The following is a 27,774-nucleotide window of genomic DNA, read 5'->3' as shown; positions in this document are numbered from 1 at the left end:
TGCCCTCCGCGCCCCTGTTGCTGTGCTGTCCTCCGCGGCTCCGAAGCTCCCCGCTCCGCCTCCCGCAATCTCTGCCCGTGAAGGGGCTTCCTAGTGTGTGGAGACCTTTCCTCCTTCACAGCTCCCTCCCACTGGTGCAGGTGCCGTCCCTATTCTATTGTCTCTGTTTTTAATTAATTTTTTCTTTTGCCCTACCCAGATACGTGGGGAGTTTCTTGCCTTTTGGGAGGTCTGAGGTCTTCTGCCAGCGTTCAGTAGGTGTTCTGTAGGAGTTGTTCCACATGTAGATGTATTTCTGGTGTATTTGTGGGGAGGAAGGTGATCTCCGCGTCTTACTCCTCCGCCATCTTTCCACCGCCCCCCAGAGTTTCTGATTCAGTAGGTCTTGATGCGGCCCAGGAATTTACAAATCCCCAAATGATGCTGATGCTGGTGGTCCAGAGGCCACACTTTGAGAACCCCAGTCTAACCACCATCATCTCTTGCCTGGACACCAAGCAGCCCAGCTGGTCTCCCTGCTCACACTCACACATGTCCACAGCAGCCAGTTTTCCTTTTAGACACGTATTGGATGCACTGTGGTGCGTATGCTCAATCCCCTCACTCCCAGTGCCTCCCATCACATGGGGAGTCTGGTGCAGGAATCCAAGCCCAGCCAAGATTCACACTGCTGCCGCTGTGACCCCTCCACCATGCTCCCCTCGCTCACTCTGCTCTGGCCTCCTACTCGCTCCTGGCTCTTCTCCAGACACGCCAGACTATATACCACCTAAAGGCTTTGGTAGCTACTGTTCCCTCTGCCTGGAATATTCTTCCCCCTAAATACTGATGAGACCAACTTTCTCCTTACATTTAAATCTCTGCTCAAATGCCGCCTTCTCACTTCTGCATTCCCTGCACCCAGAACAGTGCCTGGAACACACAGAGGACACTCAAAAAACATTTTCGAACATATATAAAAGAAAATAGAAGAGGAGGAAGTAGTGGGGCTGTGGTAGATCCTTCAAAGTGATTGAATTTATTTTACATGAAGACAAAACTCTAGAGGAAACAAATAGAGATTTCAAAAGAAACTACTGTGCAAGCTATCAATTTCCAGAAATTGTTGATTCCTATACTGAAATAGGTCTATAATTTAGAGAACTGACTCATTAAAATGATTGGGCAAGTGGAATGTGATCTAATGGGACTTTTGACATCCCACCCCTTACAGAGACTGCTGTAAACACATTTACTATCCAACCTCAAAAGCTCACGTTAGTGATCATTGTGTTATAGGCCTGGGATTTTACAAGAATAAACAAAATGCTAACTATATTGACATGTTTGTCTCTCATGGTACGTGATCTAAGATAAACATAACTGTTAGCCCTCTGACCCCAGCCTCCTACAACTCACCCCTCGGTGACCCCCTCCAGTCTACTGTGTGCTTGCTCCTTTCAGAGCAGTCTTTCTGTAAATGCAAACCCAGTCATGTCATTCCTGGGAAAGAAACGCTCTAGTGGTTTCCCATCACAAACCCTTAATGTCTAGATGCCTTAGCCTGGAACACAAGGCTCCATGACGTTGCCCAGTCCACTCCTCTCCATGCCCTTTAAATAAACCCAGCAAGCCCTCAAAAGCCCTTGCTGCTACTGTGGCTGCTCCAGACTTGCTCTGGGCATTCAGCTCACCTTCTGCCTTCTTTGTTTTGCCAACATGTTCCAGCTCTGTGCCCTGGAACCTCATTTCATTCCTACTCTTAGACCTCAGCTTGGGGTTGGACTTGTTCTCCTGGCTTTCACCATTGCTCATGGCTCACGCAGCAAATGATTCCTGGCCTCTGCCTTGCTGATTCAGTCATCGGAACTGTGGGTGAGAAGTGTCCTCCAACAGACAGGTCTCTGCCTACCTTTTCTGCCCCATCTCCTGGTTCTGCCCCCAAATAGACTTGTGCATAGAAATACCTTCAATTTCCTAGGAATAGATGTCTTTCAATATCTCCTCACCCCATAATCCCTCAGCTTGAAATTCTCCCCTCCCCACTTCCCTTGCCCAGTCCTCCTTCTGACCTCACCCATCTTGCTGGTGAACTCAGCTAAAGCTCCTCTCTACGTAAAGCCTACCCTGACCCCTCCTTTCCTCCATCCCACTCCCACTCTCAACAGCCCAGGAAGAAACAGGCTGGCCCTCTTCTGCCCTCATCTAGACTCCGAAATACCTATGTTACTCCACTAATTACACTGCGGGACACTTTGAGTTTACATCTGAGTCTCTCCCTGGAGACTCTGAGACCATGGTAGGTAGGAACAGGTTTTTATTTACCTTTTGTACCTCAGCACTAAGCCTAGTACCAGCATATAGACTAAATGAAAGAGTTTTCGACTGAGTAAATAAATGAAGAGTGGGCAAATGAATAAGTAAAATATGCCATTGAGTTCATCATACAGATTTTCTCAAATACAAACTTAAAGGGTACATGGATATAGTCTCTCAAAGTTTCACTGGTTTTTTCGTGGCGCAAATGTCATACTTTTTTTAAGCATAGTTGATGTACATTATCATATAAGTATAGTGTACAATATAGTGATTCACAATTTGTAAATTTATAGTTATTATAAAATATTGGTTACATTCCCTGTGTTATACAATATATCCTTGTAGCTTATTTTATACCTAATAGTTTGTACCTCTTAGTCCCCTACCCTTATCCTTCCCCTCCCCCTTTCTTTCTCTCTCCCCTCTGATAACCACTAGTTTGTTCTCTATATCTGAAATTTTCACTGTTTTTAAAACATGTATAGTAGCATTAGAGGAAGATTTACAGATATGGTTAGGTATAAGGCCTTACCACCTTATACTGTTGTTGTCGTTTCCCCAAGTTTTCTTTTTTGCCTTTATACTTTTCTTTAGCAGACAGAAACAAATGTGCCTAATTTTGTTTTCCTTTATTGGATAAAATTGTTCTTTTAATATTTTATGCACTGCTATTTCCTTTCTAATGACTATATTATATAACATTGAATTGTCATTACTTACGTAACCACTTCCTTATTTTTAGACATTTAGGTTGTTTCCAAATTTTTGCTCTTATAACTAAGAATAAACTAAACACTTTTGCTTTTATTCTTTTAAATTGATTTCTCACTGAAAATTCTTAGAAATATGCAATATGTCCAAAAAAGTATGAACCCTTTTATGGTTCTTGGTATATAGTGCCTTTTAGAAGGATTCTACCAATTTGCAATGTAAAGACACATTTTTTTGTCACAAAGATTCAGGCCATTTCTAATATCTTACTCCAAGTTCTCAATCTTATTACAGGAGAAAACTTTAAGCTCCTAAAGTGTAAAAACAATGTCTCATATCTCTGTACTTCTAGTGCCTAAAAAATGATTGATGCTCAATAAATATTTATTGAATATGTGAATGAATGTAGGTATTCATATATATATATATATAATCTTCCCTTTTTCTTTTTCTCCACTCCTCTCCTCTCCTTCTTTCTTTTCCTGTTCTTGGTGAAGATAAACAAGTTGGATTCTGCTTCTGGAAGGGGCTGGCAGGCCCTCTTTGAGCTTCTCATCCTCACAAGTGATGCCAGATCATTTGATCATTTTCTGTATGGTGTTCTGAGGGTAGTCTTTGGTTTCAAATACACTTTTTCTTTCTTCTATTTTTATTCCACCTGATTCTAAAATATTTGTTTACCTAGAAATTCAGAATATCAGTTAATATTATTCTCTATTCTTTTTTTTTTCAATGTAAATGTCTGATTTAATGTAAAAGTCGGGATAATAAGAAAGGTATTAGAAGGCACAAAAATTAGAAACAAAAGTTAGATCTCTGGTATCAGATAGCCTAATAATTCACATAGATTATTCTAACTAATCTACAAAAATGTTAAAGCTAATAACTGCATTTAGCAAATTTGGAGAATATAGTCAACATTTAAAAATCAAGGAAGAGCTATACAAGTAAATTTAAAAGTACCAGAAAGTAAAGCAAAAGTGTTTAGGGATAAGTTCAACAAAAGTTATAAAATAACTGCACTAAAACTTACAGAGCATTGCTAAGATAAATGCCAGAGGACCAAAATAAATACATGTTCATCAAATAAAAAACCTATTATTTAGATAACCATTCTTCCATAATAGATTTTTTTATTAACATATTTATTGGAGTAGAATTGCTTTACAGTGGTATGTTAGCTTCTGCTGTATAACAAAGTGAATCAGCTATACGTATATATATATCCCCATATCCCCTCCCTCTTGCATCTCCTTCCCACTCTCCCTATCCCACCCCTCTAGGTGATCACAAAGCACAGAGCTGATCTCCCTGTGCTATGCAGCTGCTTCCCACTAGCTATCTATTTTACATTTGGTAGTGTATATATGACCATGCCACTCTCTCACTTCATCCCAGCTTACCCTTACCCTTACCCATGTCTCAAGTCCATTCTCTACGTCTGTGCCTTTATTCCTGTCCTGCCCCTAGGTTCTGCAGAACATTTTTTCTTTTTTTTTTTTAGATTCCATATATATGTGTTAGCATATGGTAATTGTTTTTCTGACTTACTTCACTCTGTATGACAGTCTCTAGGTCCATCCACCTCACTACAAATAACTCAATTTTGTTTCTTTTTATGGCTGAGTAATATCAGCCATATTATATATGTGCCACATCTTCTTTATCCATTCATCTGTCGATGGACACTTAGGTTGCTTCCATGTCCTGGCTATTGTAAATAGTGCTGCAATGAACATTGTGGTACATGACTCTTTTTGAATTACGGCTTTCTCAGGGTATATGCCCAGTAGTGGGATTGCTAGGTCATATGGTAGTTCTATTTTGAGTTTTTTAAGGAACCTCCATACTGTTCTCTATAGTGGCTCTTTCAATTTACATTCCCACCAACAGTGCAAGAGGGTTCCCTTTTCTCCACACCCTCTCCAACATTTATTGTTTGTAGATTTTTAAAATTTATTTATTTTGTATTTATTTATTTTTGGCTGCATTGGGTCTTCATTGCTGTGTGGGCTTTCTCTAGTTGCAGAGAGCAGGGGCTACTCTTCGTTGTGGTATGCAGGCTTCTCATTGCGGTAGCCTCTCATTGCGGAGCACAGGCTCTAGGTGTGTGGGCTTCAGCAGTTGTGGCTCGCGGGCTCCAGAGCACAGGCTCAGCAGTTGTGGCGCACGGGCTCAGCTGCTCCGCGACATGTGGGATCCTCCCAGACCAGGGATCAAACCTGTGTCCCCTACATTGGCAGGTGGATTCTTAACCACTGCGCCACCAGGGAAGTCCCTATTGTTTGTAGATTTTTTGATGATGGCCATTGTGACCCGTGTGAGGTGATACTTCATTGTAGTTTTGATTTGCATTTTTCTAATGATTAATGATGTTGAGCATCCTTTCATGTGTCTGTTGGCAATCTGTATATCTTCTTTGGAGAAATGTCTGTTTAGGTCTTCTGCCCATTTTTGTACTGGGTTGTTTCTTTTTGTGATATTGAGCTGTATGAGCTGTTTGTATATTTTGAAGATTAATCTTTTGCCAGTTGCTTCATTTGTAAATATTTTCTCCCATTCTGAGGGCTGTCTTTTGGTCTTGTTTATGGTTTCCTTTGCTGTGCAAAAGCTTTTAAGTTTCATTAGCTCCCATTTGTTTATTTTCATTTTTATTTCCATTTCTCTAGGAGGTGGGTCAAAAAGGATCTTGTTGTGATTTATGTCATAGAGTGTTCTGCCTATGTTTTCCTCTAAGAGTTTGATAGTGTCTGGCCTTACATTTAGGTCTTTAATCCATTTGGAGTTTATTTTTGTGTATGGTGTTAGGGAGTGTTCTAATTTCATTCTTTTACATGTAGCTTTTCCCATGTAGTTTTCCCAGCACCACTTATTGAAGAGGCTGTCTTTTCTCCACTGTATATTCTTGCCTCCTTTATCAAAGATAAGGTGACCATATGTGCGTGGGTTTATCTCTGGACTTTCTATCCTGTTCCATTGATCTATATTTCTGTTTTTGTGCCAGTACATTACTGTCTTGATTACTGTAGCTTTGTATTATAGTCTGAAGAAAGACCTTCTAAACTAAAAAAATATATATCATTACAAAATGGAGTATGATATGATTTATGGGTTAAAGAAAACATTTTTACAAGTCAGGCATTCAAAGTAGAGTATATTTACTGGAGAAGTCTGCAAGAAAGACTGTGATATGGCTGGCTGTGGGCTGGAAGGCCAGCTGGTGGCTGATTGCTAGTAGCCTGCCTCACTGGAAGGCATTCATCCAGCCTGGGGCTGAACTTCTTGCAAGTCAAGAAATATAATCATTTATGAAAGCTAAACTCACTAAATATTGAGACGTAGAAACCAGAGAAAGAGTTGAATCATTTGCAATGAGAAATAGCATCAGTCAGGGAGCTTGGGCAGGTTGGCTGGCCCCCCTTCAGTGTAGGCAAGACTCGTGGGAGTGCTAGGAAGCTGCCTGGCCACGGGGGTCAGCCAAGTGGTCCACCTCCAGCCAACTCTGAGCCCAGTGTTCCCTAGGACTCTGCGTGGCACATGCATCAATGTATGTATTCCTGTAACTGTCAAGAACACAGATTTTTGAGCTCTGACAGATTTGGGTTAAAATCATGGAGCTACCACTTAATATCTACATTCAGTTCAACTAATTATTCACCTTCCCTAAGCCCAAGTTTCTTCATTTGTAAAATGAGGTGTTCTATAGTTTTGTGGAAAATGTACATAAGGTGCTTGGCTCAATGTCTGACATATAATAAGGGTTTAATAAAAGTTTCAATACCTTAGGGTAATGCTACACACCTTTGTTTGATTCATTACATGGATTAAGGAAAAATTTCTCTCCCTAAGGGCAATCTTATTTTTCTTATTCCTAACTTTAATCATTCAATCAGTCACTCATTCATACATTCATTTATTCAACAGCTGTTTATTGAAAACCTATTTTGTGCCAGGCACTGTTTTATGCACTAAGGATATTGCTGCAGACAAAAGATAGAGTCCTTATCCTTATGGAGCTTACATTCTAGAAGTGAAAGACAGACAAAACACATTTGAACAATATATAGCATGTCAGAGTATACATTTAATGATGTAATGCTTTATTTTTTCCCCACAACTGTTATTTTAATCAATGGTCAATTCACCATGGCCGATGGTATCTTAGAAGTAAGAAAATGTCATATATTCATTTTTTATTAATCCTTCACAATATTTCTGTGGAATATTTGAAAATCATGGCAAAAAGCAATTCTATAGTCCCCTATTTATGAACTGGACTGAACACTAAGCATCCATTTAATCCTCTCAACATTCCTTGACATAGGTACTATCCCCACCTCACCCCCCTGCCATTTGACAATGCAGGAGTAGTTCAGGAGGTTTCACAGATTGTGGTAGAATTTTCTGGGTTTGGTTTTGATTTGTTCTTTGGTTGCCCAGCACCAATTTTCTCTCTGGGGGATATTCCCATCATATATATATATATATATATATATATATATATATATATATATAAATTATATATATATAAATTATATATATATATATAAATTATATATTTATTTATTTATTTATTTATTTATTTATTTATATATAATTGGTGGTCTCTATGGAAGCTGTCCTGCCTCTTAGTATGGAGGCCTGCTTCTTGCCTCTGGACATCAGGGTGAGGGCACATGACCCAGGCCCAACCAATAGAATTTCTCATTAAAGACTCTGAATGCTGAGGGAGTGAGAAAAAGACATAGAAACAAAGAGCAGCAGTAGCCTTGACTGTCCATTTGGAACATTGTCCAGTAGTAAGAGGCAAGAGTCCCACAACTGATCATTCCTTGGCTCTGGTTTCTTCTGCCCTTAGTCCTGCTGGTTCTTCCAGCCTGATGCTCCAGGCTTCCTGTTCTCTAAGCTACCTGATATCCTTTAAAAAAAATGGTTTCTCTTAAATTATCCAAAACTGATTTTCATAGCTTGAAACATAATAACACTGACTAATAATATATCTAGAAAGTGACCAAGTCAATATTTAATTCTAGGTCTGTCTAAATACAGAGCCCTTTAATAAGTCAACTGGGCAATCAGTAATTTATGCAACAATTATTCATCAATGCATAACATGCACAGCAGGCACCATCTCAGCAACTTCAATGTTGAGGATTTACTAAAACCCCTATGGAATCAAATTCAGCTAGGGTATAGAAAAAAGCAGTTCTTTTCAGTAAACTTGATTCTGTAATTTAAAATGCTTATCCTCTTACATTAGTGGTACATGGAAACTTTCTGTGTAAAGTTCTACAAAGTCTGCAGGACCCCAAAACATCAACCCTTCCCAGAGGCTACCAACCTCCTGTTTCATGTGTATTATTTTTATAATCTGATTTTTCTACAGATACTATGCTTTCCACATTTCTCTGTGATACGGGCTCTCATTCCATTCCCTTTTAGTCATTGACTTGCTTTGATATGATTTTTTTAGGTTAGAATGATTTGGATTTAGTTTAGATTTGACACAAGAATGATAGAAAGAAAGGAAACTTTTGCTCCCCTGTGAAGAGAGAAAGTCAGGACAAAAAAACTCCTAGTGAGAAATTACCAGCTTGAGTGTGTCGCTTTGGAAGGGTCAAGGGTGTTGCCTAGCACTGGACCTTGAGGTAATACCAACTCATATTAATGTGCAAATGACTTATAAGAACACAAATTGCTACTCCTCTTCAGTTTTTGCGCTTAACAATCGAAGTGTCATACTTGGGAATATTGGGATTGATTGCATTCATGCAAATGAGAGTGGATACTGGAATCCTCTAGAAGTATCTAGATCATACCTTATAAGCAGTTATTTACTTCAGTCTACTTCCAAAAATGGGACTTAGCAAATTCTTTGGAGTTCTGGAGGTGAGAGTATTTTCTCTCTATAGGTCCCAGAATTTCTTGCTATCATTCCTTCACTCCCTGCCTGCATTGGGGCCATCACGATGAATTGCAACAGTGGTTTGGGGAGAAATTGGGGGAATGAGATGATCAACTAGAGGGAAATTTTAAGGACTCATTCTTTATTCTTTAATTGTGGCAGCTGCTGTGAAAGTGTAGTAGTAGCTCTGCAGAGGACAGGAGAACATATAAATGCAAATTTTAAAAGATTGTTGTCATAGTATTTTCCTTTACTTAGACCAAAAAGAGACAATGAGTATATGTTTGTACAGTCATTCATTCATTTATAAAACAAATTTACGTGACTTTTATATCATTCATTCTTCAAGGAACTTATAATTCAGTTAGTTGAATTAGTCTACTAGATCTGTGGTTTTCTTCCTTTTTTCTTCTGAGGATCATGTTTTGTGTGCCTCACAGCATATAACAGAGGTGATGTTCACATGTGTGACAAACTCTCGTTGAGTACCTGGGGCTATTCACTAGACACCATACGTGGCCATAACCCCACTGTTTTCTCTTCATGCAGGAAAATGTGTCAGCATGCAAACAGAGCAAGAGAGAGAGAGAGAGAGAGAGATCACTATAGTAATAACTTTGAATCTAGCCTAAATGCAAAAGTAAGACATTTACCTATTTTTATCATTTAACAAATAATAGTATTAAATTATCTGCAACAGACTTCACAAGTGACTTTAAATACCAGGTATGTCACCACTAAGACACATTGCTGTAGATGGCAAGGGCAATACTGAATACTTTCTGTAACCAGGATGTTCTTGGCACTTTGTATATATTTTCGTTTCATCCCATATTTCATAATCCTGTTTGCTCAGCTACTCTAGTGGTTTTCCAACTTTAGCATGCATCAGAATGACCTGGAAGGCTTGTTAAAATGCATCTGCTGGGCCCCATTCCCACAGTTTCTGATTCAGTAAGTCTGGGTGGGGCCTGAGAATTTGTATTTCCAACAGGTTCCCTGGTAATAGTAATGCTGCTAGTCCAGGAACTACACTTTGAGAATCATTGAGTCATCCACTCCTCTGTTCAAAAATCGTTAATTAAAAGCCTACCTGGTGGGACTTCCCTTGTGGCACAGTGGTTAAGAATCCGCCTGCCAATGCAGGGGACATGGGTTCGAGCCCCGGTCCGGGAAGATCCCACATGCCACGGAGGATCCCATATGCCGCGGAGCACCTAAGCCCGTGCGCCACAACTACTGAGCCTGCGCTCTAGAGCCCATGAGCCATAACTACTGAGCCTGCATGCCACAACTACTGAAGCCAGCACACCTAGAGCCCGTGCTTCGCAACGAGAAGCCACTGCAATGAGAAGCCTGAACACCACGACGAAGAGTACCCCCGCTCGCCGCAACTAGAGAAAGCCCGCGGATAGCAACGAAGACCCAATGCAGCCATAAATTAATTAATTAATTAAATAAATTTCAAAAATTAAAAAAAAACTCCAGAGTGAAATAATTTAAGAACAATTAATTCATTAAAAAAAAAGCCTACCTGGTGCCTGGTAATAAAGTAAAAAGATAAATTGAACATTATTCTGTAAGAGCTGATGTCTACTGAGCACTCTGCTGAGGGCTTTGTTATGACCTGATTTACTCCTTTATGAAAATTCTTCAAAGTAGGTACCTTTTCCCCTATTTTTCAGGCAAAATTACCACAGCTGAAAGAGATTAAGTAACCTGCTCAGTCATATGGACAAGTGTCAGAACTAAGACTTGAACCCAGGTCTACTGGATGCAAGTGACACCCACAGACACCATGTCACATGCTATGCTCTCTGTAACATGAGGGGCTTACACACAGTATTACTGTCAGTCTTTTGCAGATTAAAAAAAAAAAATGATGTTCAGAGAGGTTACATAACTTGCCCAAAGTCACCCAGCTAGGAAGTATCTTAAACAAAATTTAATCTCAGTTTGTCTGATGCCAAAGTACTTTTTCCACCATACAACACCATTTCTCCATGCTATCTCTAAATCAGGATCCATCCAAATCAGAGCCAGGAACAAGAGCATGACTCCAGTTAACCAGAGGGCACAGAGAATGGGGAATTGAGAGTTTCGGTTAATGAAGAACATCTCTCTTATGTTAACTTATTCAAAAGCTTTCTAACAACTACCAGTGCACCTTCCACCCTAAGTCAGCATGGTATAATGTAATGCTTCCGTGATGATTCAGGATCTTACGTGTCCCAGAACCATCATTATAAACAGCATTTGTTTCTGAGAAATGTCCAAGTGGATACAGAAGAAGGTGAATGGGGTAGATGTGTGGGGAGCCCAGATGTAGAGGACATTCTACTCATTTACCTTCTCTGCCAGCAGAATGGAAAAGCCCCAAACTGAGACTCATCAAATGTTTCAGTTGATGTGGGTTCAAATTAATCACGTTTACTCCAATTCACGTAAGTAGCTGACAAACTGCATTAAAAGTGACAGTTTTTCTCGTTTTGCCACTTGGTAAATTGCAAAGAGTGAAGGTTCCCTGACTCCTGTGTACTGCTGTGTTACCCCATCATCAGGGGAGAAAGGAGCTGTATAATTACCTTCTGAGACATGAATCATCCTTGCTCTGAGGGCCCAGACCTGTTTGACTCTATAAAAGCAGCTCAAGGTCGAAGTGCAAACGTGCACTGTCTGCCATCCCCCAGGCTGCTATAATTACCAAGCCACCAGGAGGAGATGAAGGTACTCCCTGCATCTGGCCTTGCTGTCCTCCTCGTCACGGCTCTGAAGTTTTCCACTGCAGCCCCCTCCCTATTTGCAGCCACCCCCAGGACCTCAAGGAACAGCTACCACCTGGCACAGGTTTGTGAATCTTTGCACAATTCCCTCTTCCCCCTCCTGCCCCAGAAAACCTAAAGGGGATAATGAGAAAATAAGGAAAATCTGTTATGGCTTTGAAATCATCTTCTAAGTCCACTGAAGTCTAATGGATACGATCCCCTGTACAGCTAAGGCTGGTGTCTGGTACACACTGAGTGCCTGTGTTGCATGATTGCATAAATAAATGAATGAATGTCTATCCAGGTATCTTGCTGCACACAGAATTTGAGGCGGCTTGCAAAAATACATGCATTACAAAAAAAGACGAAGTATTTGAGGAGCAACGTAGGAGGAAAAATAAGGGCAGAAAAATAAAAATAAAAGTATAAGATTTGCACAGTAGCGGCGGGTCGGAAACTTAGTGCTACGATTCCTAACAGTCACAACAGAAAGATTTCTTGTGTTCACTTTTTAGAAAAATGGCTCTTGTACTCAGGGCAAACTTGATCAAAGTTTGAAGTGAACCGGGTTTCCCTGGTGGCGCAGTGGTTGAGAGTCCGCCTGCCGATGCAGGGAACACGGGTTCGTGCCCCGGGTCCGGGAAAATCCCACATGCCGCTGAGCGGCTGGGCCGTGAGCCATGGCCGCTGAGCCTGCGCGTCCGGAGCCTGTGCTCCACAACGGGAGAGGCCATAACAGTGAGAGGCCCGTGTACCGCCAAAAAAAAAAAAATTGAAGTGAACGAAGTTTTTGTTGGTGGCTACCTGCTTCTCATGTGAGGGTCTCTCCTCTCTAAAGCATATTCCCCAAGTACCTTATTTACTTACAATTTCTGTATCTTCCCCTCCTTTAAAATCTCTCCTGTCAGAGAGGATCTGATAAAATAATACATATCAGAATTTCTTCAAAGACTAAGTGTGACTCAAAGTGATTCAATGTATATTTGCTTCCAAGTGTTTTGTTTTTTTGTTTTTAACATTTAAAGGGAAGTGGCAAATTTTAACCTTAAGAAACAAGTCTTCAATGAAGGAATTTCCAACATTCATGAAAGGTGTGTGAGATGTTTTTGCACCAGGGCCTTTGTTTCAAGTGTCTGTCAAAATGATATAGCGTGTCTGTGATTGCCAACCCTGCCTCAGGGTTGCTTTCTTACCTGCCAGGCTACACCTGTGTACACATTGCAGAGCTGATTGTCACCGGTACACATCGGCGTGTCCCTACTGATTGTTTACACCACTCTTCCATTCTAATTGGTCCGTCCCCCTGCCACACCAGTCGTTAAACATTTTGAACATCAGCCCTGCATATAAACAGCACAGTGGATGCCGAGAACAGATCTGTTGAATTGAACTTCCTTTGACTTGAGCCCACTTTCAGACGAACTAAATTCCAAATAACATATCTCACAATACTGGGGGTCTATTTCAAATTGTATTTTGCTGGTACCACCAAGCTTTGAATCCCTTCTCCCCAAATGTAATCTTCCATCACCCAGCCTCATGCCACCCTGATTCAGAAACTAGAGGCTTTGGGACCTCCAGAAGGAGGGTCATGCTGAGGCCATGGCAGCAAGCTGGAATGATCTGGGCAAACCTCTCAAGTGGATCCCAGTGCCTAGAAAGAATTACTGTCCCATCTTATAGTTTATAGAAATATTTAACAACTTAGGCAGCCTTACAATACAACAAATGAAATGACATGAAAATAGACTTATTTCATAAAAATAGCTTAAGTTCATTCATTCAGCAATTATTTATTGAAAGTTTACTGTATGCTATGTGCCAGGACCTGTTCTAAGCACTGGGCAAACATCAGTGAACAAAACAAGTCAAGTGTCTGTTCTTATGGCACGGGCATGGGGATGATGGAGGAGTGGGAAGATGCTGGGAGGAGACAAACAAGTCAATCAATAAGTCCCCAAGTAATATTAAAAAATAAATTAGGATGATAGCGAGTTACTGGGACCCTGGGGGGCATTTTCACTTGAGTAGTCCAGGAAGGATTCTCTGAGGAAGTGATATTTGAGATAAAGAGCTATGTGAACCTGAACTTCACAGGCGTGTGAAGATCTGGAGACAGAGCAGTTCAGGCAGAGAAAAGAGCGAGTGCAGCAGCCAGGGGCTGAAGGAGCTTGGATTGGAGCATCGGGCTAGCATGGCAAGAAGATACTGGCTGAGTCCCAGAGTCAGGCCAGGCCAGCACACACCTGGGGCCTGGGGGTCCAGGTCAAGTTAAGCCCCTTCTACACTACTCTCTTCTTTCTAGATCACTCACTAAGAGATAACAAATGGTTTCCTGTGCCTGGAAACTCGAGGCAGGAAACGTTTCCAAATACTGTTCACTTCTTCCTAAACCCGTGAACACGATAATCTATGCTTGAAAAGATAAACAGGTTTTTTTTTTTTTTTTTTTTTTCCTTGCGTTATGCGGGCCTCTCACTGTTGTGGCCTCTCCCATTTGCGGAGCACAGGCTCCGGACGCGCAGGCCCAGCGGCCATGGCTCACGGGCCCAGCCGCTCCGCGGCATGTGGGATCCTCCCGAAACGGGGCACGAACCCGCGTCCCCTGCACCGGCAGGCGGACTCTCAAGCACTGCGCCACCAGGGAAGCCCGATAAACAGGTTTTTAGTTGATTTAATGCCCACTTGTATCTTTTAAATTCTGATTGGCTAATTATCATAAAGGCTTGGGAAATGATGAAATACTTAGTCTCATAATCCAGAGTTTTATTCTACTTCTTGTTTGTTTTTTTAAAAAATAATAATATAAATACAACATTTAATACAAGCTGTTAAATTGTCCTTAAACTAATATAAGCTTTTATAATCACATTATTATGAGCTTATAATTAAAGAAAATAAACAAAAAACCTTCCAAATACAAACTGTTAAATTCAGATACTTTTACTACCATTTTACTTTCTGTGCATAAAGATATTTTTTAATTGTCATTATACTCAAAATTTGGTTCCTACCATTCTTATTATTATAACACAATAAAATTTTGATTTTATACTATGTTCATAAAGATCATGTTAAAAAGTTACAAATATTTCAGATATAAGTGAGTTATAATTTATTTAGCCATTTCCTTTGTTGGATACACGGAATATTTCCATATGAATAATGTTTCTATGAACATCTTTGTACATCAGCCTAATCTAAAGGATTATTTTTTTCAGGATAGATTTCCAGAAGTGTAATTAATGAGTAAAAAGGTATATACATTTTAAAGTCTTTTGATACATTTCAAAGTATTTTCACACTAAGGATCTCATTGGATCCTCATACTGGTGTGGGTAGGATAGACACCAACCCCATGTTATAGATGAGAAATCTGACACCAAAAGGAATTGCCCAAGATTTTTAGAACCAAGGATTTGTCACACAACAAAAAGTTCCCACAGTTCCATTCCTGTGACTTAGCCAAAACAGAAAGAAATATTGAAGAACCGTATCTTGAACTTCACCTTGTCCTGAAGCACACTTAAATCTGAGGTTTAAGCTCTTCACTCTCAGGAAGGACACTAGGAAACTGTACTGAAAGAAGAGTTGGGAGGGGGACCTGGGCCACTAGCTTCTGGGACTGCCCTCAAGGCCTCTGCTATTCTTATCTGTCAAACATTGTTAGAGACACGGAGAGGGGACCACCATATTGCCATCCCTAGACTCCTGTGGTTTCAACAATGGGGGAGTACGGAGGGTGGGGAGGCACGTAGGACAATTCTGGTGAGTCCTGAAATCTTTGACCCAGGCCCACAATTAGGTGGTGAGCCAACAGCACACAAGTGTTAGAATAGAACACAACCACAGTTCTAAGTGGGCATCTTTGTGCCTAACCGAACATTTTGACTCTGAAAAGTAGGCTAAAACCTCATCAATAACTTTGGCAAGAAAGTGTACAGAATAATTTGGGCTCTCTGTACTTCAGAGAGCTTGATAATTCTTCAAAGAAGCATATTTTCTATATTTTACCTAAAGAAAAATAGCTCAAATGTAACTGAACATCTACTCTGCACCTAGAACTGGGTCAGGCCAGGGCCATATCTGTGACAGCATCACGATCCCCAGCTTGAGACCCCAGAGGTGAGAGTGATGAGAAGCTGGTGGACTGTGGTACAAGGTGGCAGGTGTTCACTAGTCTAAGAACCACATTCCGTGGGAGCACCCAGTAGGGAGCAACTCACCTGTGTCACTGCAGTAACCAATCCTTGTGGTCTCTTTAAGTAGAAATAGTTTTTTATTTTATCTTTACTTCATTAAAGATAGTTTTAATCCTATTTACTATGACTTGCCTTAAACCTTTTGAGTTGCAGGTCTAGCATCTTAAGCATATTTTGAAGAAAAAATATTTTATTATAAAAACTATATATGTTCACAGCAAAAAATATATAAAACATATATAACTAAAAATGAATTATTCTCAATTCCATCACTAAAATATAACCACTGTTAATCCCTTAGTCTATATTTTTCAAAACCCTTTCTATGACTCAGTGCTGGGACTAACATGAAGGAGTGACACAAGCTTGGACACAAGCTTTATTTAAAATTTTGATATTTTGTCCATCATAGATTTTATGCATTAATTTTTATTTTTTCCAAAAATATTGCTTTAAACATTATTTTTCTTGATCACTGATTATTTGGCAACCCCCCACCCACTTCCTCATCCTAGTCCTAGTTTATGACTATATATCTGTGTGTATTAATATGCACAGACTTCTGTTTACAAAGGTGGCTTGTACTATAATAATAGTTGTAAACCTCTTTTCACTTAATATATCAGAAGCATCTTCTTATATGACCATATTTCATAAAACCAAAATTAGAATTTAGAGTGTAAGTGTAACACATAACCTAACAAGGGAATAAAATATTTGAAATCAAAACGGCCTCAGAAAATATGGAGCATCTGGCCTTCCGCACAGAGCTCACCTCTGAAGAGCATAATTCAGACTTACCATGAGCATCGTGTTATCACAGCATCAGCTTGAGCAAATAGAATGGCTCAGAGAATCAAAGTCATCCTGCCAAAAAGATCAGGAACATAAAATGTTGATTTAAGATGGCCTAACCAGACATGGAAATGAAAGCAAATAGTTACACCTTTGTTTCAGGGCCCCTGCCCTGAAACAAAGAGCAGGGCTTTGTTTCAGGGCTCCATCGCCCTTTTCCTCCTCTTGGGTTCTCATCTCAGTAAGATTTTTACAAAGAATGACCACCAGGGAAGTGAGCTCCTCTCATAAGCAGGGCAAGGAGTAAGGAATGGTTGACCCCACAGTAAGGACACAGAACACCTTGTCCAAACAAGTGAGCGAGTCTTACTCCTTTTCTCTTTTTCCTTAACAATTACAGTTCATGTTCATAGAAGAAAACTTTGGGATATAGGAAAGGATAAAGAATAAATTGTCACCCATAATTTTAAAACCCAGAGATAAACAAGATTAATATTCAGACTTATTTCCTTCCATTATTTATGTTACTTATATTCATTATAAATTATATATATGTCAATTATCAATGTCTTGATTAATGTCTTAATTTTAAGTGTTAATATAGATGTTAATATTATTATATTAATATACAGATATAATAAACATGAATATAATCTATTTATATTATACAATTTTATTTATGAAATTATGTATAAATATTTTACTTCTACCTTTCTCAGTATATTGCCATTATATTGACTTCATTACTCCATGCCATTAAATATTTTTCAAAAATATATAAATAATATTATTTATATACAACAAATAAGTACCTTATAATAATATACAAATATAAAATTTTATATTTAATAAAATATAGATATAAAGATTTAGCTGCTTTTTGTTTTCCTGAAATAAGTTGTGTGGGTGAAATTCCTGGGCCAACAGCAGGCTCTGACCCTGCATTTTCACAACCCTGTCTCACTCTCTTCACCCAAGAAGTCATAGAGTGTTTTGAGTGGTACATTAGGGCTTTAAGCCTTTAAGAGCAAGTAAAAGCCTTATAATTTATGGCTAATTTCATTTGCTTCAAGGGGCAAAGAGGCAGTCCTAGGAAACATGCCCCTTGGAAACAATTTGCACCCCATGTATTGAACACACCTGAATTAATTAAAAGTCTCAGATGGGAAACAGATTGACCTGCTGCCTTTGTATAAGATGAGAGGTTGCAATATAAAGCCGCAGAGAGTTAAGAACATATTGATCTTGCATAATGTATATGAAAATACGACACTAATAACTGCTTACTAGAAAAATAGGAGAGTCTTTGTTTTGCAAATTGGTAAAGACCTCAATGACAAATAAATGGTCCATGGGGGAAATGTTCACATTATTCTCCTTCCATTATGTTTTTCTCTTCAAATAACTATTCATTGTAGAAAAAGTATAAAAGGCACGCACATAAAAAAAATCTAAAATCCCACAGCCCAAAGATAATTGTTGTTAGTAACTTGGCATATATCTGTCTAAGCTTCATCTACGCAAATATATCTAATTTTTTCAAAAGTGGGAATATGCTCTGCACACTAGCTTTAGCATATCAAGAATACCGTCCCTGTCTTACCTGAGCATAAGTGTTGCCCAGAGATTGTGCTATGGACGTCAGCCTGCCTCTCCATTTCAGGCATACCTTGACAAATATTACACAAAGAAAGGAGGGCACCGGATTGGTGAGATGATTGCAAGAGGAGGCAATTCCATGGTTAAAAACATTAAGGAGCTGCAGGCTTTCTTCGGCCTCCGAGTCACCGGGAAGTTAGACCGGGCCACCATGGATGTGATCAAGAGGCCTCGCTGTGGAGTTCCTGATGTGGCAAACTATCGCCTCTTCCCAGGTGAACCCAAATGGAAAAAAAATATTTTGACATACAGGTAATGAGATCGAGTCTTTCCAAATTCAGAGAGAAAGAGCCTTTCTCTCCTTCTTTCTTTTCATTTAAAAATATCTTCCTTCTGATCTGTATAAAAATCATGACTCGGGCTTCCCTGGCTGCGCAGTGGTTGAGAGTCCGTCTGCCGATGCAGGGGACGCGGGTTCGTGCCCCGGTCCGGGAGGATCTCTCATGCCGCGGAGCGGCTGCACCCGTGGGCAGTGGCCGCTGAGCCTGCTCATCCGGAGCCTGTTGCTCCGTGGCAGGAGAGACCACAACTGTGAGAGGCCCGCGTACCGCGAAAAAAAAAAAAAAAATCATGACTCATCACAATCATAAGAGAGCATAAGAACTTTTTAGGTCTAATCCTTAGAAAATGACAGTGGAGAATTCGCTAGAAAGTATGATCTCAAGAGTATCATAATGGCTGGCCGTTTTAGGCATTACAATTTTACCGATTAGAGACAACACATTTTTCTCTAAAGAAAAATAAACTAGTCTAGGATTAATAACCTGATGGTACCAACCAGTTTTCTTAAAACAATCTTCTAAATCAGAAGTAAATAAACTCACCTACTAATAAATTAATTTTTTATTATTTCCAAAAATAATTTATTGACAATTTATTAAATGTCTACCATAGGCATTCAATTTTGGAGGTGTAAAGGTGAGTAGATCACCTTTCCTCTCCTTTGGGGGAGACACGCGTACAAACAGTCGCAGCTCTGGGTGAGAAGTGTGAAACTACAGGTCTAAGCAGAGGACTGTGGCAGCACATGGAGGGAGCTACCAAGTCACCCAGGGACTGGCCAGTGACATCTGAGCCTGACTTGTAGGCAAAGTGGGAGCCGGTCAGCCCCTAGCCCCAGGCTCTCCCATCTCCCACCTTATCCCCCCTCCACCTCCACAGTTGAGCCTGGCCCCCACCTGGCCATCCTCTGGCTTCCTCCTGTCCCAGGTGGAACAAGGATTCCGCATGATCCAAGAGGACTCATTCACCCAACCAGAATCTACACCCTCACTGAACTCTGGGTTCTCAGGCCAGAATTCCAGCCCCTCAGCCTGCATCCATTTGTGGGGCCAGTACAGGCCTCCTTCCCAGGTTGGTCCACCCTCCTCCATTGGACCGTCCATGGTGCTTCCTAATTATACTACATTTTACTATTGTCTATATTCACGAGGTCATTTACATCTCTTATCTGTATAATGGAAATGATGTGCTGCTACTCATCTCCTCTCAACTTTACGTTCACTCATAGCAAGTTGGTTGTTGAAAGTAGCCATAGTGAGGGTACTTACACTATGGAAATCAGCAAACCCTACAGACGAGGAGTTTTGGTCATAGAACTGGCTGTTAAACTGTAGCAGCACACCAGTGATTCCCTGTGATCAAATGGGGGCTCAAACCCAAAGAGAGATCAGATGATTCCTCTAGGCCCCTTGTTAGTTGCTTTGAGCCTAAGAGTCCATTAAAGTGGTGCTGAACACAATTATTAGCCTCTGCTCCAGCATAAGAATTCCACAAAAATCAAAGCATTTGGGGAAGAAACACACTATAAGGAATTAAACACCCGAGAGATTATGAGATGATTAAGGGTAAGACACAAATATTTTATATAAACTCACGAAGTTTTTTCTGTCATTTCTTAAAATAAACTGAATCATAGAATTTTAGTCAGTGATTATGCACAGCAAAGACAAGGGGATAGATCAAGCTAATTTGGGACTTAAAGAAGTATAATATTCTTGTGATAACATTTTGGGCAGTCCCAAAAGCACCCTCCACACTGCCCATCCAGTTGCTCCCAAACGACTCTCCTTCTCCCCCACCCCACCCAAAAAGGAACTAGAGACTATCTTAGTACTCTGTCTATATAGCTACTGGATCTCCGAATAACTCCTTTTAACATAGCCCAAAGGACTGCAAAAGACAAAATATAGCATAGTGCTTATGTGCATAGGCTTTGGAGTCGTAAAGAACTGGGCTTAAGTCCTGACCAGTCATAAAACGTAGAGTGTTACTATTATCTCTGAAGGTTGCTGTGAGGGTTAGAGTGCGTACCACATTTAAAAGTGCCTAGAACAAGGTCCAGCACGTAGTGTGTATTCACAGAAAATTAGCTGTCAACACTGCTGCTGTGTCAGTCTCCAGACCCTGGGTCAGGACCTCTGTCCACGTGCTCTTCCTTTCTGGTGTTGTCCCTTCTCCATCCCTGTCTTCTCCAGCCCAACACACAGGCAGCTCTGTGGGAATGGATAGCTTGTCTATAATGTGAGCGAATTTCGAGATACCAACTAAACAGAGCCATGATAAATCACAGATTCACATTATGCAGTGGGTGTGGCATATTCTGAAAACACTAAATGGTCCCTTCAAGGGTCCTTCTTGTTTCCCCCCGGACACTCTACCTCCCTCCTCTTGGCCCCAGTCCCTGGAGTTAGAGATCTCCTTGATCCTTCCCTCTCCATTACTGAGGTTTAGCTATTTCCCATACTCTCTGTGGGACATGGTCCCTTCCTTTTGGGCCCCCAGGATAACCACTGTTGGTTTCTGGCTGAGAATGTACCACCTGCATCAGAATAACCTAGAATACTTGTTAAATGCAGATTTCTGGATCATACATGTGTGTTTAACAAGTTTCCTAAGTAGTTATCACAAATCCTAAACTTTGTGAACTACTGAGTAGGCCCTAAAAAACACTAGCTTTTATTCATTAGTTCATCCACTTAGCAGGTGTTTGCTAAGTGCCTACTATGTGCAAGGGCCTGGACTAGGAGCTGCAGAAAGAAAGTTGGCTAGATGTCTGCTCTCAAGATTGGCTGTCACAGAATTCACTTCTAACTCTGCACCCATGATTCCATCTGAGCCCAAGGTTCTGGGGGGCAGTTCCTTTCTCCGGCCCTTCCTTTACATGCTGCCAAGAAACCCCAGCCCCTAGCCTCCAGCATGGCATGTCCTAGAAAAACACCAACTGTCTCCACAACTGTCCAAAATACTCTGTACTTTTCTGCCTTCTGATGTCATTGCCAGGCCAGGACTTGATGAAAGATTCAAACCTTTTTCAGTTCAAGTGAGCATCCTTGTAAGGAGCTAGCACTTCCCCTTTAAGATACATATTATTTTAAGAAAAAACATTCCCCCATGGCCCTGGGGAAATCCTGATGGTCTTTGAACAAGAATTTGAAAACCCTCAAAACTCTGTGTTTTTATTTTTTACAATTGAAAATTTTCAGTACCTTTTGGGGAAAGAGATCCCTTCTCAATTAAAACCACTTTAGGGAAAATGGACTTCCGGCTACTCGTAAAGTTACACAAGGTATTATTCTTTAAAGTTAGTGACATATAATAACAATGAAAGCCAAACTGTTTCAGCACCAGATTATCTCAACTCTTTCATTTCTCCCCTTCGTTTTTCTTACTGTTTAACATGTTTCAGTAATTTAACAAATATGAAAGCAAAATAAGAATGATTATTTTGGAAGAAAAAAATCTAAATTGTAGATTTATGTTCAATATTTTTATTTTTAATACAACCTTGATGTAATTCTTGCTTTCTTCACTTAGGAGCACTTACTGAAAGCAAAACATGTTCCTTCTGTTTTCACAGAATATCCAAATACACACCTTCCATGACTTCTGCAGAAGTGGACAAAGCAGTGGAGATGGCCCTGCAGGCCTGGAGTAGCGCCATCCCTCTGAGCTTTGTCAGAATAAACTCAGGAGAAGCAGATATTATGATATCTTTTGAAACTGGAGGTACTGTGGTGCTTCTTAGATTTTGTTTACTAATCAGAGGAGAAATGTTTCAACACTTTTCCTTCTACAGTATTTAATCCATGTGATCAGCACAATCCTCCTTCACACAGTTGCGAAGGGCAGAGGACAAGGTCATGGCAAAGTCACAATCTTCGTCTGGCCAGAATATAAAACCAGAGGAGTTCTCAGCATTTCTTGTCATCAGTAGACTGAGCTGTAGAATGGACTCAGCATAATCAGCTTTCATAGTGGTATAGCCCCATCAGGGACAAATGCTGTCAGATTTAACTTTCCCATTGGCTAGAAGGTCAGCTGACCTCATTCTATTCCCATGATGATGCTCATCTCCATATACCCCCTCCCATATTAGCCAAGGATGTCCCACCTCGAATCCTCACTGAGGATTAATTTCACAGGAGCCCTGAGAGCTTTCCCGTGCAGCAATGTTTAGGAGAGTGACTGGCATTGCCGTCTTGTCCACACTTGCATACCATCTTTTGGAGATGCCAGGCCTGCCTCCAACCTGCCCACTTCTTCTCCATCCGCCAACTCCCCGCAGCGAGGAGTGGAGCCCTTTTCAGAGAAGCATGTCTAGTAGTAGATGATGGAAAGGCCATGTAATTCCTTTCCCCTCTCAGTTTCCTCAGAGTCAAGGTGAGTATCACTGCCTCTTCCCCTTCACAGATAACATTTCTAAGTGTCCTATTTCAAGTCCTTATCTTAATTTTAATCTGATGTCACTAGGGAAATACATGCTTAGAAGCTGGGAGAGAGAAGATCAAGTAAGTCCTGAGTGTGACCCCTTGAGAGGTGGCCCTGGGTGTGGCCTGGTCCATGGCAGATCCTCTTCTCCCAGAGGACCAAGGCCACCCCCCAGTGAACTAGCAGGGCAGTGGGCTCAGGGCAGCTCTGGAGGTGATGGAGTTAACATCTGGCTGTCTCTTGATCTTCCAAGCTTGTGCTCTGTTCCCTAAAACAGAGTTAACTAGGGACTGTGCTGCCATTTAACCAGGCCTTCAGGGCATGTAATCTGATTAAACAACATTGCACTGAAACCTGGGAAATGGCACACCAGAATTTGTTTGGTTGGTTTTTAATAAAACAAGGTATCCTCACGAAAATCCTGAAAAACTGTGAAATGTAGTTTCTATAATATCTCTCGTTTTATTCTTCCTCCTTTTCTATTATATTTGTAATGAACTTTTAATTAAATGTAGATAATAATACAAAAGCATATTAAGCTTTGAAAGTTGTAATTTTATAAACACCTTTATTGCTTTCATGAGTTTTATGTATGAAAGTATATCAAAATTACAGAGAAATTTTCCTTTTCTTTTTCTTTTTTTAACACTTCCTTAAATTATATAATTGTCCTAGTCAAATCATATTTTTGTTTGTTTTTTTGTTTTTCTTATTAATTTTATTTTTTATTGAAGTATAGTTGATTTACAATGTTGTGTTAGTTTTAGGTGTACAGCAAAGTGATTCAGTTATATATATGTGTGTGTGTGTATATATATATATATATATATATATACATTCTTTTTCAGATTCTTTTCCCTTATAGGTTATTACAAAATATTGAGTATAGTTCCCTGTGCTATACAGTAGGTCCTTGTTGGTTATATTTTATATATAGTAGTGTGTATATTTAATCCCAAACTCCTAATTTATCCCTCCCCCGCTAACCCCGAATCATACATTGAAAGCACTCTGCCAGCATGTTCCCATTCCAGTAAGTGGACGAGGTTGCGATTGAATGACCATCTGCTCTTTCTCCTTTTGTAATCTGTGGCATGGTCATAGTCTACAGTATGCCTTGTGCCAATTAATAGACATTGCAACAAATACAATATCAAAAGAACATTTTTTATTTTTAATGCTTACTATCTTTAAAATACAAAATATCCCTTTTATTTTTTTAATGGATAGGTTACTCATTGGCATGTGAGCTTCTTCTTATAAAAAAATGGATATTGAATAGTAAACCTATTTGTATGAGAAATGTCAATGCTATTGAAAAAGTTTTCTGTTCACTGTGATATTAGGTACCCTTCAAAAATTGCTAGAAAGACTAAATCCTGTTGGTGTTTCTCCCCACTTGTTTAGATCATGGGGATTCCTATCCATTCGATGGGCCTCGGGGGACTCTAGCCCATGCATTTGCACCTGGAGAAGGCCTGGGAGGAGATACACATTTCGACAATGCTGAGAAGTGGACTATGGGAATGAATGGTATATATGCACAATTCACCATAACCTGGAAAATATTATACCTTCTTCTGGGCCTCCATCATGAAACCTTGAGGTTCAACGTCCCAAGCCACCCTTTAACTAGGGGGGCTGGCTAGGAAAAACAAGTAAGCCAAAAATCCAAAAGGGAATACCATAAGGGAAAAAGATCCACCCTCCAATGTGCTGTAGACTTTTCTGATCTCTGGTTCATAGTGTATAATCTCAAGAAGCAGCAATCCCCTACTCAATACACAGCTCAATTTTTCTTCAACTACATAAGATTTTTTGATTCTTACTTGTACTTGGAAATAGGCTATATTCAGAAATGACCTGAGGGGAGTCAGTACTTTCCTGAGAAGTACGATGGGGATGGGTATAAAAGTTCTAGAACATCATGCATGTCATCTGGAAATCTTCAGTGTGAAACTTGTGTGGATAAAAGGGAGTAGGCAGGGAACAAGTAAGGCATCTGTGGCCTAAATCTAGGTATTATTGCCACTGTTAGCTCTAAGGCCCTTCTTTATCAATCTACTGAGCCATTGACAAGGAACAAAATGAACTGATTTACATTTCCATCTTCTCCCACCCCCAAGCCCCTCCTAGCCAAGGTGGGGAGAACTGGACTAAAGTCAGCAAAGCTAAGTGTCAGGACAACCTACCAGCCTTTGAATAACCCAGTTATGAAAAGGAAATGAATAAACTGTGATTTGGGCATAAATTCTCCTGTGAAGACAGGAAATGTTGAAAATAAAACCTTGTGCTGATGCTGTCTTTTTCTCTCTCATATTGTCTAGGTTTCAATTTATTCACCGTTGCTGCTCATGAATTTGGCCATGCACTGGGCCTGGCCCATTCCACAGACCCATCAGCACTGATGTACCCAGCTTATAAGTATCAGCATCCCTATGGATTCCACCTTCCCAAGGATGATGTGAAAGGGATCCAGGCACTGTATGGTACAATCACTACATTTTTTTTGACCACAAACCCTGAAAGTGACAGGCATTTGGTCTCCAACTTAAAGAAAGTATACTTTGTCAGGAGTTACTTACATAAGTGAAGATTAAGCTAGAAACTACAGCCCCAGCTATGCCCTCTTATCAAGAGCTTATTTATCAGATATGAGTATTGCTTTCTTTTGTAAGATGTACAATTAAATTTTACATCTTTCCTCCAGAGCATATTGGTCCCTTGATGGCCATAGAAAATACAATCATTTGTGTGTATTTTGAGTGTTGATCAGGAGTCAGACATTGGGAGAGGATGGATACTTTTTATAGTTCATATATATGGTGCTTATCCATTTGCAGATAAGTGACCTTATCTTCCTAAAAATAGCAATGATGATGGTAATAACTGTACCATTCAGTCATATAGGCAATCTGCAGTTTGTAAATCATGTTCATATGAGTCATCTCCATACCATCCTCATGATCAGCCTGTGGGGTGTGAAATATTTTCCTCATTCGATAGTTGAGAAAGCTGAGGCTCAAAGACAGTAACTATCCCAAAATATTCAAAATTATCTCAAGTATTAACATTCCTTCAAAGGTAATAAAAGATTACTAGGAACTCTATATCCAATTTTGCTTAACAGAAAGAAAAATCTGTTAATCCATGAGATGAAATCTTGAAACATCATTAGACCTTGACATTTTTTTGTGTTTGATGGATAAAAGCTGAAGAATCTAGGAAACTGACTTTTCCTTAAGCCTCAGAGCCTGGTTATTCAGGCTTTAATTATAAGAGTCCCTCCTCTTCCTCTCAGCCTAGAAAAGGGTCTATAGAGCCCAGCTCACCCATGTTTCCTGCATGCCAGCCAGCCCACCTACTGCTTAGAAATGGGCACACACATCTGCAGTCAGATTTTACCTGAGGCATAAAAGACAAATTTCATCCCAAAAAGTGTTTGGCCAGCTGTATCCCTTCAGAGAGGGGTATATGGTAGTCCTGCTCCCCCCTTGATTGACAGGAAGAAAAAATACTGTGAATCTCTCCGTATAACACATTTGGCCCTAGGACTCCAATGTGAAACACTTCCTGTGGCCACCAAGAAGAACCCACTCCAAATCCATGCCTGCCCTTTATGGGTCCTTGTGCATTAGAGAGTCACCACCATTCTGATGGCCACTCTTACTCGGCCAGGAGCTGCAGCATATATTTTGACATGGCCATTTTTACACAGGTGAACAAAATGCAGAAACATGGTTTTATATTGCCAAGAAGCACACACATCAGCCACCCCTCACCACCTGAGCACCCTGATCTTTGGTAGAGTGCCTGGCAGCACACTTCTGATCTGACCAATTTCCAGTTTCTGATATCTTCCCAAAGCTGCACCCCACCTCTGATCTTCACCCCATTGCTGACCCTTCTCCACGCGGATCTCACCCATCTCTCACTCTTAGTGGACACTTCCCTGTGCCTCACTCCTTCCCTGATGCTCAGCTCTGGTCACAACAAGGCTCCATCAAGCACAGAGACCTGCAGTGGGCAGTGGCTGAGGCAGCCCCAGCTCACTCTTCTGTAGCTGGCAGACAGTCCTCAGGAACAGAATGGGGGATGAAAACTCACCAGCACCTCTCCCAAAGGGCGGGTTCTACATTCCAAGAGGGTCCACCAGAAGATAACTTTACATGGCAAACACTTCCAAGGTACTTCAGTGCCCCAAGAATTTGCTCAGTCTCTTCTGGGTGCCTAAGAAAAGGCTTGTGCACAAAGAAGGACACCCAGAAGTTGTTTAAAATAATAAGAAAACACACAAGAAAGTTATAATCTTATTGAGAACAAGAGTATTTAATTATCAAAAAGAAAAAAATCAGAGGCAATTTTCAAAATAGATTCCTAATTTGAAACACCCATAGCTATCAAAGAAATTATGCATAGTAATGAAATAATAGTTACCATTTTTGGAACATTTATTATATGCCCAACACTCCACTAAGTGCTTTTTAGGCATTATTTAATTCTCACAAAAACCTTCTGAGGTATGTACCATTATTGCCCCATTTTACTATGAGGAAACGGAGGCTTAGAGAGGTTCACCTGTTTCACACAAATCAGCAACTAATGAAGCTGGGATTCAAACCCAGGTCTGCCTGTCATCGACAGCCATGCTCTTTATTACCTTGTCATATACAGTGAAAGCGGGTCCCTGGAGCAGTAGTGCACAGACTCTATATTCCTGGTACCATTT

At 40.4% G+C, this 27,774-nt stretch overlaps 1 protein-coding gene across 1 annotated transcript in view; it reads left to right on the top strand.

The window, feature by feature from the left end:
* Nucleotides 1-11,635: 11,635 nt before the first annotated feature.
* The window catches only part of MMP20 (matrix metallopeptidase 20), a 50,476-nt gene continuing 34,337 nt past the window's right edge, over nucleotides 11,636-27,774 (top strand). The window contains exons 1-5 of the mRNA XM_007448555.1: nucleotides 11,636-11,761; nucleotides 18,340-18,587; nucleotides 22,195-22,343; nucleotides 24,453-24,578; nucleotides 25,373-25,534. Coding sequence (XP_007448617.1) covers nucleotides 11,636-11,761; nucleotides 18,340-18,587; nucleotides 22,195-22,343; nucleotides 24,453-24,578; nucleotides 25,373-25,534 — 811 coding nt within the window. The remainder of the gene's footprint in view (nucleotides 11,762-18,339; nucleotides 18,588-22,194; nucleotides 22,344-24,452; nucleotides 24,579-25,372; nucleotides 25,535-27,774) is intronic.

The sequence above is a fragment of the Lipotes vexillifer genome, unplaced genomic scaffold, assembly GCF_000442215.2.
Source record: "Lipotes vexillifer unplaced genomic scaffold, Lipotes_vexillifer_v1.1 scaffold593, whole genome shotgun sequence".
In the NCBI taxonomy this organism is placed as follows: domain Eukaryota; kingdom Metazoa; phylum Chordata; class Mammalia; order Artiodactyla; family Lipotidae; genus Lipotes; species Lipotes vexillifer.
The sequence above is the reverse complement of the archived record's forward strand: the minus strand, read 5'-3'. Positions and strand labels throughout refer to the sequence as shown.